The 19,114-nt window shown below is 30.1% G+C and overlaps 1 protein-coding gene across 3 annotated transcripts; it reads right to left on the bottom strand.

Moving 5' to 3' along the window:
• Positions 1-4,679: 4,679 nt before the first annotated feature.
• On the bottom strand, positions 4,680-8,127 carry PHR24 (MYB-CC domain-containing transcription factor PHR24). 3 transcript variants are annotated; one of them, XM_006596949.4, is made up of 7 exons: positions 7,972-8,127; positions 7,552-7,883; positions 6,457-6,533; positions 6,322-6,376; positions 5,765-5,834; positions 5,592-5,661; positions 4,744-5,431 (listed from the first exon to the last, which is right to left on the bottom strand). In XM_006596949.4, the coding sequence occupies exons 2-7, from the start codon at positions 7,748-7,750 to the stop codon at positions 4,961-4,963; spliced, it is 942 nt and encodes a 313-aa protein (XP_006597012.1). In that variant the 5' UTR covers positions 7,751-7,883; positions 7,972-8,127; the 3' UTR covers positions 4,744-4,960. The 3 variants fall into 3 exon arrangements, with proteins under 3 accessions (NP_001241456.1, XP_006597012.1, XP_006597013.1); NM_001254527.2 differs by having other exon boundaries at positions 4,680-5,431; positions 7,552-8,092; XM_006596950.3 differs by lacking the exon at positions 7,972-8,127 and having other exon boundaries at positions 6,457-6,553; positions 7,552-7,676.
• Between the last annotated feature and the right edge of the window lie 10,987 nt (positions 8,128-19,114).

Here is a 19,114-nt window from a genome sequence, read left to right as displayed (position 1 = left end):
CATTTTCTGGTTTTTATCCAGCGTTGACTTCTTTTTCCCAATTGTTATTTTTAAGTGGCTTCTGACATCTATTTTATTTATTTACTTATCTATATCAATGTACTTAGTGATAAGTTGAATTTCCATATAAGAGTGAAGAATAATTTTTAATGAAACAGAAATGATTACACTAAAAAAACAGAAAAGATTAAAATTAGATATTATTTAAATCACACAATCATTTATAGAAAAGTTTATAACTTTTTTAGAATAGTTATACGACTTTTGTGGTTTAATATTAAATTAATAAAATTTATTGATTAATATTTTACATTTTATTTCTAATATAAAAATGATTCTCACACTTTATATATTTTCTCTGTCTTTTTTATCTATGAAAATATTAATAAAAATAATGTTATACGACTTTTTTTATAAATTTTATAAGACTTTTATATTTTAATCTTAAATATAATTAATAATAAAGTTTAGTGATTAATACTTGTGCATCTTATTCTAATATAAAAATAATTTTCTCACTTGATACATTCTCTCTATTCTTTTGTCTTGAGAAAAGGTTAATGATATAACACTAATTGTTATTATTATTTAAAAAGATAGTTTAAAAATACTATATAGTAGTGAAAAAATTATCAAATATAAAACTTCTTATATATAATTAAGATATTGAGTATCAAAATTGTTTTATGAAAAATATATTTATTAACTACTATTTGATAAAAAAAAAATTGAAATAGTAAATTTCATTACAAATAAAGTGTCATATATTAACAGTTAGCTTATGTCTCTGTCATATCATTTTTGCTTAATAGAAATTCAATTTTTAGTATGTATATTAAAGATCTATATTAATAATATAATTTATTATCATATTATATCAATAACTAATTCTATCGATTCTGTAATTTTTAAAAAAAAAAATTCTATGGATCGGTAGAAATAATTGAGATACATCATATAGTTAGTGTAAATTCCCAATACTTCACCTGAGTGCGCATCAAGGAACGTGAATACATTTAAAATAACATTCAATCAAGTTTTTGTCTCATCTTTTAGTTTAAGCCTTTCAATGGTTTTGAGTCTTGTGATGGTGAGTTGTGATCAGATCATATATATGTTGTATCTTCTTATCACAAATTAAGTAATCATTACTCATAAAAAAATTATGTAATCATTAAATCATGTATTTAATTAAATACATATCCCACCTTAATTTACGATTGTGTAAATTCAAGTATAACAGCTCGTCACTACAACTGCCAACTAAGTAAAACCAATTAAACGATTTTTCTATTCCCCTTTTTTTGGTCTAAAAAGATACTGTAGCAATATTTCACATTATGTATCTTATTTTATTTTATAATTGTTTTTTAAGCACTTTTAAGGTTTCACTAACCATTAACAAATCAAAATAATTTATTTATTAAAAAAAGTAAAATGTAGTATTATTAACGCGTCTTTATTATTATTCATTGATTCATTAAATATTACTCAATTAGTGAAACTGTTTTTATTATTCAAAATTAAATCTAACTCTCCTTTCATAAATATTCATAAGGTTTCATCTAATTAATGCGTATGAATTGAAGAGAAATACATACAAAATTTACTTCTATACATTTAAGAAAGTCTTCAAAATTCAACATGCATGAGAATCAATTCCCAGGTAATTACACTACTATTGCTACCTCGTGCCGTGTGTCCTCAATCGTTCATGATTGCTAACTTTTTTTTTGGTGGCCTCATGAATATGATTGCTAACTTTGCATGCAACCAAGCATGGCAAGCTCAATGATGCCAAACAAATTAACGTTTCACGTAATTCCATGCACAAACACCTTAAGAGAATGCCTCTTTATTCAATATTCCCACTATCTACTTGTTGTAATTAAGAATATGTTTACATAACATATCCTTCCCATGCATTATCTTTTCTAATGTCCCTTCTAAAGACATACAGACATAAACAAAGACAAGTTTAAATATAATGGATTGAAGCTAAGATATTTGTGTACTTGTAATTTTATACTTGTTCTTGCTACTTAAGCTAATTAAGATTAGGTGATCATATAACAACCAAAAACAAAAAAGAAAGGGAAGCTAGAATAAAAGGAAAACATCAAATATTGTGTGTTTGATTTTGTTGATAACGAGATAGAAAGAAGAGAAAAGCTTACATACCTGGTGAGGCATAGATGAGATAGATAGATCTTGAAAAACAAGGTATAACAATTCCCTTTGTGTCTTGGTCTGATCAGTTTCCTAGGCCTTGTGTGGTTACTGAGTTTTATGTGCCTATGTGGCCTTCTTTTCTTTTTGTTTTGTTTTGGAATTTGTTTTTTATTTTGTTTTATTGGGATGGTTGCTTAGTGTGAGTAGGATTGATCCAAGTTCCTCAGTAGTGAAATAGTCTAATAGTTAATGGTGCCAGTTGTGAAGATGACAACAACATGTAGCATTGTAATCTGCTAAGATAGAATCTTCCTCGTAATATTCCCTTATCCTCTCTTCGATGTACAAAAATTAAATATGAAGAAGAATAGACTTTTTTTTACACCCATTTGGGAGTTGGGACATATACATTTCAATAAATATAACAAAAGAGAGAGACAAAAAAGACAAGAGAGAAATAAGAAATATGATGGAAAATGAAGAATGATAAGATAGAGAGAGATGTAAAAGAAAGATATATAGGGATATCATAATAGTCTTCCTCTCATTCAATATTTTTAAGGATATGAGATGAAATTACTTTGAACTATTTTTAAGGAACTTTTTTATAAATTACCATAAATAACCATTCAATATCTCACTTTTTTTTCATTTTTAAGGATATGAGATGAAATTACTTTGAACTATTTTCCCTTTAAATATTTAAATAAGAGAATAATTTTATTTTACTCAAATTTAATCCCGTTTCATTTTACTCATTATTAAATATCTAAAGAGAGTGGAAGTAGTAAACCTCATTCCCTTAAACCAAAATAAAATAGATATATTCCGGCAGTGTAGTCCTTTTCCTATAGCTTCCTTCCCAATGTTGTTACGGCTCCATGCATTCCTTCACCAATGAAAGACAATGCACAGTTGCAAAATATCAAAATGCTGATATTTGCCTAATCAACTACTTGTGATTTTTAAATTTCCTTTTATTTTGTAAAGTCTTACTCTTAAGTCTTAACCAAACGTTTTTAACTTCAAGCAACTTTTTAAGTTTTTACGTCAATTAAAATTAATTTGTTTTGGGTTCAAACTTAAGTTATAAAAAAATATAATATACATTCTTTAATTACTACGCCAACTTTCTGAAGTTGAAATCGAGCAATTATTATAATTATATATTCTCTTGATTTACTTAATAATTCATAGTATATTCTTAAAAGTAAAATTCATATTTTAAGCATATTGTGGTGGTCATGTAGCCTATTAATAAAAAAGATTTCAATTTCAAGTACGAATTCCACCTCAACAAATCAAGACATTCAACTCTCACTCCTCAATAACTAGTAACTACCCTTTTAATTGTATTACTATTACTATGTCATTGTTGTAAATGGAATTCCACTTGGACCGTCAAAGGGAGGTGGTGCCAATTAGAAAGATGAATGTGATGGAGTCGTTGAGAAGGTCGCAGGCCATTCATTGATGAAATCAACTGTCAAGCTATACCTAATCGTGCTATTCGGCTAACGCAAACCCAAATGAATGATAGCCTTCCACGTGTCTTACAAATATGTATTTATTTGTTCATACCAATTTTTGTCATAGTAAAGTATTGATAGTATAATACCAATAATGCCTTTTAGTCTAAGTGATAAAAATAAAATTATCTTTAAAAGTATTCCATACAATACCAATAATGCCTTTTTGTCTAAGTGATAAGAAAAATCATTTTTCTTTAGAAGTCTAAATTTCAAATCTTTGTATAAAAAACAAGATGACATATTTCCTTAGGTGATTTTATCCAACTTAATTTGGATTGATTAGAATTTAAAGTAACTTTTGAAACATTAAGGCAAAAGAAAATTACTAATTATATAATATTATTGGTTATGAAATGGTCCCTTTGAAGAAATCCTTTCTCCACTATGGGCGTCCATGTAATAACCTTATTCCTGAGAAACGATGTTGTACACAGCACACATCAGTTAGCATCACTGAGAATCAATTTTTTTTTTAAGAAACAGAATTTGAACACTTGTCATATTCCACCTGCCACTTGCATGATACAACCAATGATAAATGTTCTCCAATTGCAGTTGAAGCTGCAATTTTCATTTCATTGACTAACGTGCAATATAATATTACTTTGGTGCTACAGCCACATTAAAAAGCACATAAAACAATCAAATACAATAAAAAGTTACATAGGAGGGCAAAAAACACTACTTAAAAACACGGACAAATGCATCCACTATTCACAGTTTCACACCTAAAACATGGATTTGGTGAAACAAATGTTTTGTTTAGGGAGAGACATGGATTTTAAGTCAAACCAGTTAGAAAAAATTTCTTCTTCTTATGCATTGGATCATATAACTTTAATGACCCTAATATTCATGGTTTAAAATAATTGTTGAAAGAAAAGTAAGTAGTCAGGATTTTACAACATGGCTTTTGCAAGTTCAACGCTTCTGAAAAGAGTTCAAGAGTTTAATAATGACTCCACTTATATATTTGAAGGAAAGGACGTCACACCCTTTATTCAGCATGAATCAATGAACAATAAGGAATCCATAGAAGTCACCAAAACACACAAATTTTGTATAGTCAAAGCTAGTTTTTTGCAATTTTTAAAGTCACAGTAGATTGAATTTACAAAGGGGTAAAATTGATTCCACCTATGTCTCACTAACTTACAAGACATGAAGAGTTCAAGTACCTATAAAAAAAGGAATGAATGAAAGCCCAAAGGTTTATATATCATGCCGGGATAAACCATCAAGTAGACCTTCCATCCCTACATGCCATACCTAGTTATTCCTTGAGGAAGATTACCTTGGGCTACATTGATGGCTTGAGTTCTCATCTTAGCTTCACTCCATATCAAAGGTGCTGCCATCGAGTCCATGCCAAGCATCCTCCTTTTTCCCTCGCCGGGAGATCCTTCTAAAGCCAATCCTCCAGAACTCTCATGTGAGGTTAAACAACTTTCGGTTGAACAATCAGCCCTTTGGGGTGGGAGACTCAGCGGTATTTCTTCTTCTGGGACATTCACTCCAGCCACCTCAGTGGATGGCATGGAGTAAAAACCAAGAGGATCAACCAAGGTACCTCTAGGTGCTTTGCTTCCAATTCCTTGAAACTTTTGGCTGTCTGTGTCTATGACTGTGGCACCAATAAATTGATCAGCCAGCATCTTGCAAGCTCTTTCGAGCATGGCCATGTATCTCCTTTCTGCATCCTGGCGAATCTGCAAGTGCTTCTCTGCCTGCAGTGAGATGATATTTTTTGAAAAACAGTTAGCAAGCACCAACTTGTTTCAATTACACACGATATGCAGATGTCTGATACCACTAAATTACCAATTTGGCATAAAGTTTGATATGCCATAGTGGGTACACAACTTGTACTAGGAAAATGAAATTTACCTCCACTTGCAAATGTAATTTACTTTGCACTTCCATCTGTGCTCTCAATGCCTCCTTGATTTCATAACCCCTAGGCATAAAATTAATCACTCACTCAATTTGGTAATTCAAATCCATTGAGACATCAGCCAGAAGAAAAAAATCTTTTTTTATGAATTAATGCAAATTCTTACTCATTTGTATCTGAAGTTGGCAACTTTGGAGATGAGTTATCAGCGCCAGGGCTTTCTAAAAGATATGAACCTGATATTCCTTCCATAAAAGAAGTCAGTTGAAGCCAAGATTATAACATAAAAGCTTAGTTGGCATTACTGAAGTTCTGGCAAACTTTTTTCTAATTTAGGGAGTAATTTGCCAAGAAAAAAGAATCGGTAATCAATGTTCAAATTCAAAGAGTAGTTAATATGTTAAACATAAATTAACTTGGTAATCCAAATTTCCAAAATTAGGCTAATTTGCTCCCTAATTGCAAATATGTCCATAAACAATTCTTCTAATTGTAATTCTGCACAGGCAGTTCCTCAACAGTATGTATCAACAATATAACCTAAGTTGGTAAAATATGACCATGGTATTGGTTCATCCTTCATACATATTAAAATTCCAAGTGGACCCCTGCTCTGTGGAAAGGGAAAAGTGAAAGACACCACAGAACACATTGGACAGAGCATATACTAAGGTGACAGGGATGAGAACATAATTGATCCACAGAGAGGAATGACAATCATACCATCTTTGCATCCTTCACCCACATCCTTCCCAGATTGCTTACCAAGCCTGTATTTCTGCAATGCAGAAAGAAAGGTTTCACTTTTGTCACAAAGCTGAAAATTGGACAGAGTATTATTAAAAGAATTAAAGAGACCTGAAGATGACTCTTCAAATGAAACAGAGTCAAACCCTTGACATTCATGGTCCGCATGATTGCTTTTGGTGTAGCTTCTGCAGATAACATCCAGAACCTAGTCAGAAAGTGATGTTGATGATAATTTACGCATGAAGATTTCAGGATAAGAAAAGGAAAGCAGGCTTTATTAACTACTTTGCAAACAAGTGAAGCCGGTATCAACGTAAACCTCAGCATACATAGCAGGCTAAATATATTGAGCCAAAACAGTTTCAACTTAGACAGCTTATGAGTTCATGGGAAAGTATCTTGCTAAGTTATAATTATCAAAAGAGAACAGCAGCAAGTGATTTGGGTTGAGGATGTACTGATGTAGTATAGTATACCACAGTCACCCACTACCCTTTTAAACCCTACACGGCATAACAACAACAAAGCCACTCCCGCATGATTAATTTCAACTCAACGCACCCTTCAAATACTTTCAGCATGTTCCATTGGTTCCAAATAAATGCTTAAAGCTACCAAGTCAATCATAAGAAGATCCAGCACATCAACAAACGAGGGGCACGATGCGGAAATTGACCGATGAACTAAACTCTTTCCAATAAATTTTATACTTGTGGTCAAAGTCAAAATCAGAACACACTGATTGACAAGTTCATTCAAACAAAATGTTCTCAAGTGAAGCAATCCAAACAAACTAACAAATGGTTACCACTAATCTGCTCATGAAATCATTATCCGCTCACATTGTTACAACAAAATCCACTTGTCAAACTCTACATTCACCCTTAGCAAGACCAATTACTCTAAGATAAACAAAAACACTTCCAATTCCAATTATTACAACCGAGAAAAGGAGTATAAACACAAACAAACTTCACAACACCTAATTAATGAACTCAAAACAGCAAAAGAAAAAAAATGCAAGCATCACACACAGCCAATACAAATACTCTTCCAAATTCAACCCAACACCCCCCCCCCTCCCCCAAGAAAAAAAAACACAAACAAAAAATTGTGCAAGTGTCATAAAAACAAAATCCAACTTCATTAACAAAAAAAAAAAGGCTTCAACTTTGACAAAGTAAACAGTTAAAAGACACTCACTACTTGCTCCCCCAAGCTGCGTTACCGCATCAACGAACCGTTCATGCAAGTCCTGAGTCCAACGAAGACGAGGCTTGGGATCAGCCGTCAGAACGAGACAAGGATCTCCCTTGTGAGCGTGAGAGAGATTGGAAGCAGCACCCTGCAAGTCATCCTGCGTCACAATCCCATCGTGGGGGTGTATGAGCCTCGAGTACATGATAATAATACCCTTCTTCTTCTTCAATGACGAAAACCCAACAGCCTCAGAGACCAAAGATTGAACCTTTTTCACTTAAAGGAGGGACACAGATCCGAGATGGTGCTGTTACCCATCTGGGTATGGGTGAAAACTGAGAAAGGAGCGAACTTTATATTGAGATGATGATGATGATGAAAGAAATGAAGAAGAAGGTGAGAAAGCAAAGCACAACGCCGTACGAGTGAGAACTGATGAGTCTCTGACGCCGGCACGCCTTTCCGGGATCTTGTCTCTTTCTGCTCTTTTGAGTGAACAGAAGGGAAAGAAATTTGAGAGAGAAAGAAAAGAAAAGGAAAAAAATAGAGACCGAGTTTTTTTTTAAGGGGTTATTGTCTGTGGGCACTCTAATACCTACATGTCTATGTCTATGTCTATTATTGCTGTCCCTCTCTTTCTCTTTCTATTTTCTGCCCCACGTCACTCTCTTGTTTTGTAGAAATTATTGTAGTTTTTTTCAATAGTATTCTTTTTTTTTTTTGGAAATAATTGTGAAAACTGAAAAGCGATAGTTTTTTTAGTCATAATCAAGATTTCTCACTTCTCTCTAAAAAATGTATTTTATAAAAATAAAACATAAGTTTTTTTCATAAATTTAACATGGGTTATCGATTAAGCAACACTTATCAGGTTTCATATGTGTTTTTTTTTCATGATACAACTCTACTCAATCTGAACAAAACTATAATATTATGAAGAGTTAATGTTTTCTAAATATTTAATAGTATATATTTATTGTTTATTAAGCTTAAATAATTTTGTATTAATTTTTTTCAAACAAAAAATTTAGGTAATTCGTGTCCTAAGATTCACTTGGACCAAAATATGTGTCAAGACTTATTTAATATAATGCTTACAAGATTCTTATAGAATGTGTTTGGTAAAAATTAGAAAGTGTGGATATATTGTCTTTCTTCGCGTTCAATACAAAAAATATGCAGAAGCTAAGAAGGGTAGCTTCTGTCTTTCCACGTCCATTACGTGTGTCTATTGTGTAGGATGCGGATCCAAATATATAGATAGATAATCCATTAGGTTATCACATTGATAGAAAAAATTGAACTCACATTAATTAATTAATTGACACACTTAATCTTTTACATATAATTAAACATTAAATATGAGCTTACTTTTTCTGTTAGAGATTTAAACCTTTATTGTTATGTTATTATAAATTAGTCATTTTATAAAGTTATTGGACCTAAGTGGTTAATGTATTAAAATTAAGGTTGAATTATTTGAATATTATATAAGTTTAATCTTTGATAAAAAATAATTTTTAATTAAATTTTACTTACCTCTTGAATAATTCTTTTAATTAGAAAAGTCTGATAAACTCTGAGAGATAAAAAAAAATAATTCTTTTATTGGATTCAACATTGATAGAAAAAAGAATGTATAGTTAAGGATCATCTCATTTTTGTGTATGTTTATACTTTATATTAAAGTTGTATTTTAAGCTGAATTTTAAGATAAGGATAAGGTAGCTCTTTCCATTTCACTAGACCAAATCTTAATTGAGAGAAAATATATCTCATAATTAAGGATCATTACATGTTTGTGTATGTTTATATTAAAGTTGCAAACTTAAATTTGAATAAATTTTTTTTATAAATTGAGTTTGTAAAAGAAAAAAAAAGAAATCATTTTAAACTGAGTTTTAAGACAAAGTTAAGGTAAATTTTAGTTTATAGTTGGATTCAATTGAAAATCAAACAACTTTTTTATTTCAGTTTTACTTTTTAAATATATGTTGAGAGCTTCTTAACTAAAAAACAGACATGTTTTTTTAATGGTATTTACTAATTCTTACATTAAATATAATGCAAATTTTCAATTTATAAAAAAGTAATTTGTTGAATCCAACTTTTTTGGGCTGCATTTGGATGGAGCCGGTGGATGTGGACTCTGTGAGGAAATAAAAAGATGTGGAGACATTCATGTATGTAAACGTAATGTAATACTTTCACGTGTACCATGAGTTACTTTTTTTCGTTGAAATTTATGATAGTGTAAAGAAATTTATAAATTATATTTAATCAAATAAGTTACATCCTCTTAATTAATGGACGTCGTGGATTCAAATTTTTTTATTGGTAAAAAATTAATAATTAATATTTATTGATAAAAAAAATAAAATAAAGTACGTCTATGAATCAATTAACCACTTTTCTCTTTTCTTTTGTTTTTTTTTATTGTGTCTCTTTTTAATTGAGGATTTTTTGGTGCATGATGATAAGGAAAGAAGAAACAAAGAAAGCTAAAGGGGCATGTGCAGATGTTCTTTTTGATCGAGGTTTGGTTCGGTTTGCAGCTTCGATGGTTTTGTAAAAGCTTAAAAAATGATGGTATATGATGTGTTTTTTAATGGTCAACCTCGCCTCTCATGATTGGTGTTTTTCGATTTTGTTTTAGTGCATTGTCAAATTAAGGATTGGTTTTGTGGGGGTGTTTGTCCATGTCTGTAACCTTCTCTTTGCATCCTTATCGTTAGACGCGTAAAAGATGGAAAATATGATAAAAATGTATTTATATTTATTATATGATATGTGTATATGATTTAGTTTTTTTCTTTCAAAACTTTACTCTTATATTATAAATTAAAATAAAAGACAGACTTTTATTCTCTCTATCATTTTTATCAATTATATAAAAAAAAAATCTCAACTACCCCAAACCATTATCTTTAGAATTTTTTTTGGTATTGTCTTTATACTTCATCTTTTTAATTACTTTATCACTTTAATTTTTCAAAAAACTTAAATAATTAAGAAGACTAAGTATAAAAATAATAAACAAAGGTTAAAAATAGTAAAATATAAGTTTAATATTCAATTTGATTCCTTAGTTTTTTTTTACTAAGGTCTCTTAATTTATTTAAGATGCTCAATTAAGTCCTTTAAATTTTTTACTATGCAATTAAATTCTTTTATTTTTAAAATTGCTTCAATTGGGTTCATTTCATCCAATTAAAGGGGTGTTTGGTTTAAGGGGTGAATCACAGCCAAAACTAATTACAATTGATTTTGGGATGAAAGTTGTGATGAAAAATATTTGGTGGAATTATAGTTGATTTGGGGTGAAGGTCATAAGGGAAGGTGTTTGGTGGAAGTCAAAGATAGATGAAAGTTTTGAAAAAAGTGTAGGTCGCATGCCTTCCAACTTCCATTCCAAAATAAGATAAAAGGAAGTGAAAGTTGTAGCTGCCCACGAGTATACAATGCAACAAATAATGAGTTGCTAAAATTGACCCTAAGAGCACCCTTGTGTTTTTTTATACATAATCAATTATCTTATTAGCTCAATTCTTTATGTAAGCATTGAAACTTTTGAATTTAGTTGAGTTGGTCTTAGATAGACATGATAATTGATTATGAAACTTATATAATTAATTATGCACGTTAATTTTTTCTTAAAAATTCGTCTCAAATAAAATTGAAGTGAATATTTGTTTAACAAACATTTTGGTTAATCATTTTTTTTTATTTTATTATTTACTTAACCACTTTAATTCAAATGTTTTATCTCTTTTATATTCTTTTTCATCTATGCCAAATCACTTTATTTTATACTCTTTTTTTTGTCTCATTTCATCTCTTCTCATCTCTCACTATCAAACTCAATCTAAGATTAACTTTGTTAGATTGTGTTTTTCATGGTTACCAATTACAAATAGTGATAATGATGATGATAACTATAATAGTAATTATAGTATTCTTAAGATATTGGTTAAAGAAGTGAAAATAATTGTTTATTTATTAAGATGTGTAAAAATATACTCTTTTATGATTTTTTAAATGTTCCTCGTATGATTTTCATTAAAATATTTTTTCTTTTAATCCCATAAACAATTTGTCTTTAGGATATTAGTTAACAAGATTCTCACAACAATAGTTATAAAAGTGTTGATTGTCATGATAACATGAATGATAATGGAGAATTATTAGTGAATGACTTGGTAGTGATAAGCATAATTGTAGAATTTGTAACAACGACAATAATAATGATGATGATAATTGTCAACATGTCTTTTAAGAAAGAGATGGAGAAATTAAAATATTTATTTTTACAACTAAAATTCAAGAATCAAAATTATTTTTTTGTTTAAAAAATTAAACTAAAACCATTTCTAAATTAAGTTTAAAAAACGAATTGGACTCTATTTTAGTCATATACATTTTATTTTAAAATTTATATTTTAAAACAAAAATAAGAGAAGAAAATTCTAACTATCTCCATCAAACTCTTAATTAATTTTTGAAAGCTCAGCTACGGATCACCACCACATTCTGGTTAAGAAGATCAAGGTCCACTTGTGTTGTGACAAGAATGGAATGTGACTGTGTCTTATTCACATAGGAAAGCCAACAAATGTGTTCATAATTTGACCAATTTACATAACGTAGTAGTAGCCTTGCTGTGTAACAGTTTGATCAACCTCCCCTGTTTTATTTATTTTTGCTTTTGGTCAACTTCTTCCTCATTCCTCTGTTTAGGAAAGGTTTCATGGGTGTATTCTATGGTAGGATATTTGTAGCTTTCTGTTATGTTTTTTGGTCTTCCGCCCTTTACATAGATAAAAAAAACCCTTATTTTATATATTATTGTCCTTGTTAATACTTATTTCAATATTCAATGGACAAAACAAAACTAATAGGTGGCAGTTCACATGAAAATAATAATAATTGAACTATAAAATTAGAAGACCTTCGATGGCCAGGTCACGAATAACGATTAAGTTATTTCAGTCAGTTGGATTTTAATAAGTAATGATAAAGTGCTAATATTTTCTTTTCAGAAAACAAACATACAACGTATAAAATAATTTTTATTTGAATGATCAAGTTATCAAGTTACTATCTGTACAAGAAGGTTTTGACAAAAAATAAAAATAAAAAATCTATACACGAAGTTATAGTTACAACTTGACTCATATATAAATGAACTCACTTCTACAATTGGGAGTAGTTGACTTTAAAACTTATTTAAGCTCATATATGTGTAATCATTGCAAAATTATAAAAATAATACATATAATATGCGAGTGTAAATTCTCTGTAAATGATCCACTTTCATAAGTCAAATACGTTTAAAAAAAATTAAAAAATTATTAAGTAATTAACAGTTTATCCGTCTAATCATTTCTTTCCACCATTGATTCAATTACTATCAAACTCAACTTAATGTGCTACTAAACTAATAGTAAGATGTTTTTATTTTATTTTATTTGTGAATAGTAAGATGCTTTGTTAAAAGAACTGTGATCCAGGTAATTTAACATGTTGACTTAAGGCATAAGCCATCATATATATGGTCGTTGATTGAAAATGGTGTGCGGTGCTATTTTAAATTATTATATCCAGGGGATGAGTATTCTCAGGCAATGATTAAATTAAAAGAAATGTAAAAAAAGTGAAAATATCATATTGTTATATTGAGATTTTACATATAAAGTATTTATCATTCACTTTATAATATTTAATAAAGAATAGTGAATGAATGCTTTTATATTTTTAAGCAATAGTTACCGATTAGAGATTATTTTCCTTTTAGACGGTGGAAAAGTAAACTTTGCAACCCAAAGAAAATCCAACTGGAAAGTGGAAACCATTTGTCATTTACTAACGTGAATCTTTAATGGGATTTATAGATCCTGCCCATGGAAACCATTGGATTCAAACTCAAATTACCTAGATGTCTTAGCAATTTACACGTTAACGAACATCAATTATATAATCAACTTGTTAAAGGGTTTTCACCAAATTAAAGAAAAAGACATGGGCCTTGTGGCCTACTGAAATAAGTTTAATATTAAATAAGTAAATCTTTTAAACCTTGAGTTATGAGCTTCATAATACTTATAAAAAAATAATTAATGTTCTTTGATTAATATTGAATTTATTATAATAATATATAATCGATTATGTACATTAATAAAAATGTGTGAGAAAGTTAATTAAGAAGCCTATAAAGTACAAAAGAAAAAAGAATATAAAAAATTGTTGATCAATTGATTGCTAACCCTCATATACTAACAAAAGATTTGCAAAAAAGAGTTGACCCATTAACCCCAAGTATCAAGAAAGACTTTCAAAAGAGTTGGTCAATTGACTCCCTAAGCATAAAGATAAAACTTGTGACAAGAGTCGGTCAACTAAACATAACACTAAAAAAGACTGAAAATCAACCAATTGACCCTTAAACATAAAGATAAGACTTATGGGATAATTGATAAGTCCAATTATGGATCACTTGACTAAGCAAGCATATGTGCCTTTTAGGCTTGTCAATTGAGAGAGTATAAATAAATCAATAATGGATCGTTTGATCAAACAAGTGTTGACACCTATTATTAGGCTTGACACTTAAGTGGTTGTGGACTAATAACTTATGAATTATTTGATGTAGCAAGTGCTTGCACCTTTTAGGGTTGATGTTTTAGGGGCTATAGATTGATCAACTATAAATTGCTCAAATGAGCAAGTGATTATGCTTTTCAGGCTAGAGATACTATAGAGTGACTAATTATACATTGCCTACCAAGCAAGAACCCACACCTTCTAAGCTTGATACTTGAAGGAGTGTTGGACCATTGAATTCAATATAGTGGTTTGTAAAAGACACACTTAATAAATAGATGTGACCTCCCTTAGTCATGTCAAATCACACTTATGAAAGTTTATTAGAGTTTCTCAATGTGTTCTTTAATGTGAATAATTATAAAAAATATTTTAAAACTTACTTAATTAGGATGATAGAATTTAAATTTTAATGATAACATATATAAAAAAGAGCATATCAAATGACCTGAGTGAACATTAATTTATACATTAGTTGCTTGTTTCAAAGGAAAAATAAATTAATGTTATAAATTTGAGTCTTAGGCATGCAAATGCTTTAATTATTAGAAAAAGAGAGTTTTTTCACACATAATTATCCTATTTTGGTTCGAATATGATTTATTGTTGATTGTGAATAATAGTTATGATTTATATCAAAAAATATATTATAAAAATAAATATTAAATATAATATCACAAGTACTAACAATATACCATACTTTTATACTGTTATTTGACTTTGACTTGAATAAATATTTTTTATTCATATTTTCGAATAAATATTGCTATCAATACGATTTTGTTATGAAGCATTACAAAGAAATTAAATCAAAACTCGATTCCTAATTTGTAACAACAACAAAATAAATTGATTCCTAACTTGCAGTTAGACCTTCAAAATTTATGTGTTATCATTATAGTTTACCCGTTTCCATTAATTTTCATAATGGGTCCTTTACGAGCTCATACATCTATCACAAAGTATTTTCCACCAAATGCGAACATGTTCTTTTCTTTAAGAAAAACTCTAGGAATATGCCAAAAATAATCTTTTTCTTTTTATATCTAAAGTTTTGGAAAAAAGAAAAACTCATCATGTTCCAAAATAGAAAATTTTCCTTCCTAAAACTCCATTATTTTTTGTTCTCATACACATTAGTCCATCAAAACCTTTTTTTTAATAAAATAATTTATATAGAAATCATGATTGTCTTATATGACTATTTGGGGATGTTCTTAACTAGTTTGGAAAGGAATTAAGTATACCATTTTGGAGGAAGCCATAAAGAGAAGAAAACCACTTAAAACAATTGCGAAGCTTGTGTCTATAAATACTAATCAATGTCCTTAGGCAAAATTGTATTATTTATAATTTTTTTATGCTCCTATAATTTTTATAATAAATATTTTTATTTTAATTTCTTAACCAATATCTTAAAAATACTGATTAACGAGATTCATTTATAAATTATACATAATACACAAAACAAACTTCTTGGGTTATACAAAACCAAGCTCATCATTAGGATACCTTTTGATACTTATCCTCTTCCCAAAATTCCAAATCATGCTCATCCATTTGTTTGTGAAGTCAACGAACCATAATAAGATTCTTCTACTTGAATGTTCACGAACCATCCATTTGGAATAAAAATATGAATAGATCAATATACACTAATGTCATATTCACAAGATTCAAATGTAAAGATAATGAAAGGAATCATGACAAAAAGCTTATGCTGAGTTGGATATAACTTGGTGGCATGTAGCATACGAATTACGAAAGCATCAATTCTAAAGAATACCAGCAAGGCAACAATACATCTTTCTCCAATTAAGAATTCAAGTTTCAAAAGAAGACTTGTGCTTTCTTGTAACCCTCATGCCTTCATTCTAACAGTTCTTATATCATAAACATTTGCAAATAATTCGTTTGCAGAGGCGTATATATGCTCCTTGCCTCTGAATATCTTGTGCTTAGAACTCCTTCTGACTAGCTATCCAAGCTATGGTCCTCTATGTATAAAAACTATTTGAGCTACAATGCTCTCCAACATAAAATGAATATTGTAAATAACTATACCTTGAGACTTGATAATACCTGCAAATAGCTAATACATGTGTGTGTGACTAACTACACACTCCTTTTTGATAATTCTAGATCTTTCTTGATCCATGAAATGAAGTAAAAAAAAGAAGCAGATTTAGAAGATGATGTTACAAGGAGGACAACTAGCATTGCTCAAGTGTGTTATCCTGAAGAACCTATTGCCAAGGAAACACATGCCTTATTCTCTATTTCTGTACAAACCGATGAACTACCTTTTGAAATTGATAGATTGCTGAGTTCTTATACTTGTGTTTGGAGAACCTTCTGAACTACCACCCTCTGGACCTAGTATTGACCATAGAGTTCCCTTGCAACTAGGATCTAAACATGTGAATAAAAGGCACTATATATAGATATTCATCTTTGCAAAAGGATATTATAAAGAAAATAGTGCATGAAAATGCTTGACAAGGGTATTCTACGACCTAGTTCCAGCCCCTATGCCCCACCAGTAGTTTTGGGGGGAAAGAAGGATGGGTTGTGGAGATTATGCATAGATTATAAGGGGCTTATTTTAATGAAACTGTGAAGGATAGGTTCCTGATCCCACTATTGGATGATCTCTTATGATTTTTTTTTATTAGTAGAAATCAAAGATAGTATCACGAGATTTATAACAACTCACACACTCTTATTCAACTAACTGAATTAGACTTCCTTAACATTTCTTAGACGAGTTTGGGAGATCCAATACAATGCTTGATCACAAGGCTGGTTGTAATATCTCATTTTTTCATAAAATAAATTAAAAAAGATTTTATTTAAAAATAAATAGAGTTTTAGGAAAATAATGAGATTTTTATAATTAAATAAATAAGGAAAAATATTTTTATTGATTAAAATAATGGTTTTAAGATAAATAAAATAAATATATATTCTTAAAAAATAAAAAGAATATTTATTTATTCATTTGATAGAAAGTAAAATAGAATTCTTTTTCATAAAATAAAAAAATAGAGTAAATAATAGACTGAGAGTATCCTAGTTATAAATAGAGATATATTATGTCAGTTTTTACATTTGGAATAGGTTTTCTAAGTTCTCTTTTCTCTCAAATTCGTTTTCCCTTCTCGCTCTTCCAAAACCCTCTTTTTTTTTTTCTGCATATGCTCAAACCTGCCCCATTAAAACTATGATCCCGACTCCTTAACCGTTGGATCATCATGAAATTTGAACATGAGGTTCATAACTCATTTTCAAACATCCACATGGGGTTTACGAAATAATGTCTATGGTGTGAGAAATGTCCCTAGCACGCAGTTATCTTTTCCCTGCATACACCCAAACCCATCTAATTAAAACTACGATCCCAGACTCGTTAACCGTTGGATCATCATGCAATTTGAACACCGGATTCGGAAATCATTTTCACACATCCTCACCATTAGAATTTCCTAAATAATATCTATGGTGAGAGAAATATCCCTTTCATGGAGACAGTAAAATGGAGGCTCCAATCCTTCTCCTTCTCTTTAACGCTTGGAAACCAAGCAAAAAAATCAGAGAAAAAACTTGAGGAATCTTTGGAAACCGCTAGAGATGCCGCTATTACTACTGAACTACACACGTGAGACTGCTTAGAGGTAAGTGATGAGTTTATCGCAATTGAGATTAGAATGAACATGTGTAAGGATTCTTAGAGGATCAAATTGAAATTTATTTTGAGATGTTTACTGTATTGTGATTCTTCCTTTATGATTATAATTACGAGAATATTGTGTCAGACATGTCAATTGATGTTCTGATGCGAATTGATTGATAAAATTGAATGCTCTTAGTGTTTTCATGTTTTTGACCTATGATTTTGATTCCTTTGATTTCGATATGATTAAGCGAAATTGTTTGAGAGGTTTAATCATATGAGCATAACATATTAATATTACTATTGTGTGACATGTATATAATGCCTGAGGTGTGATAACGTGTTGTCTTGAGATTATGAAAATGTGATGAACTATATGTAAGTGACAAGTTGAGTCTATGTTAAATTTTGAGATCACATATGTGTATTGAGATGTTGTGTGCATTGAGCTGTGAGCTATGAACCGTACAATCACATGAATATAAGATCCTTTAAAGACGACAAGTTAATGCACAACGAGTATTGTGATGAGATCCATTGTGGGAATCTGACGAGTTGAATCACTTTGAGGCATGACGAAATAAAATTATTTTGAGAACAATTGAGAAGTCATGTGTTTTGTACAGTTCATAGATAGAGTCTGCGTGCTAAAATGTTTTCTGAGTTGGACCTGAATTAGGAAGGAGAGACCCTAATGGACTCTTCAGAGTCTAGGTCTTGGGGGTAAATACACTCAGTTTGAATGTTTCTTGAAATCTATGCTAATCCAATATGGTTGGAGTGTTTTAGCAAAATAGAGTGACCCCGACTGGTCTTCCTATGATTTTACTTAGTGAGAGTGACTTGACTTACCAGTGTGGTCTGTCTTGTCATGTATTCCTAGGCGCCCGACGAGGTTTTTCACTGACATGGTACCACATTGCATATATGATTGAGTCTTAATATATTTGTGTTGCATAACGCTTGTGTATTGATCGATATTGATTAGTTGAGTGATATTGTGTTTTAATCCTTGAGTATATGAATTATGCAAAAATGTGTGAGACGTGTAGTGTTGAGATGTGATGTTATGCGATAAGTGGTAGAATGACATGAGTTGTGTTAAAGTAAGCTGTATTTTATTTATATGATATGTATATCTATGTTGTCTCGTTTCTCTTTATTAGTTAGGAATGTGATAACTCAATCTCTGTGTGCTGTTTGTGTTTGGATCCTGTGATGATCTTCAACTTTGTGTTCGTGGGAGCAGATAGTTAGGTGGATGACTATGAAGAACCTCATGCTAAAGGATGC

Source organism: Glycine max, chromosome 15, assembly GCF_000004515.6.
Source record: "Glycine max cultivar Williams 82 chromosome 15, Glycine_max_v4.0, whole genome shotgun sequence".
NCBI lineage: Eukaryota > Viridiplantae > Streptophyta > Magnoliopsida > Fabales > Fabaceae > Glycine > Glycine max.
This window is presented reverse-complemented; position numbering and strand designations above follow the sequence as displayed.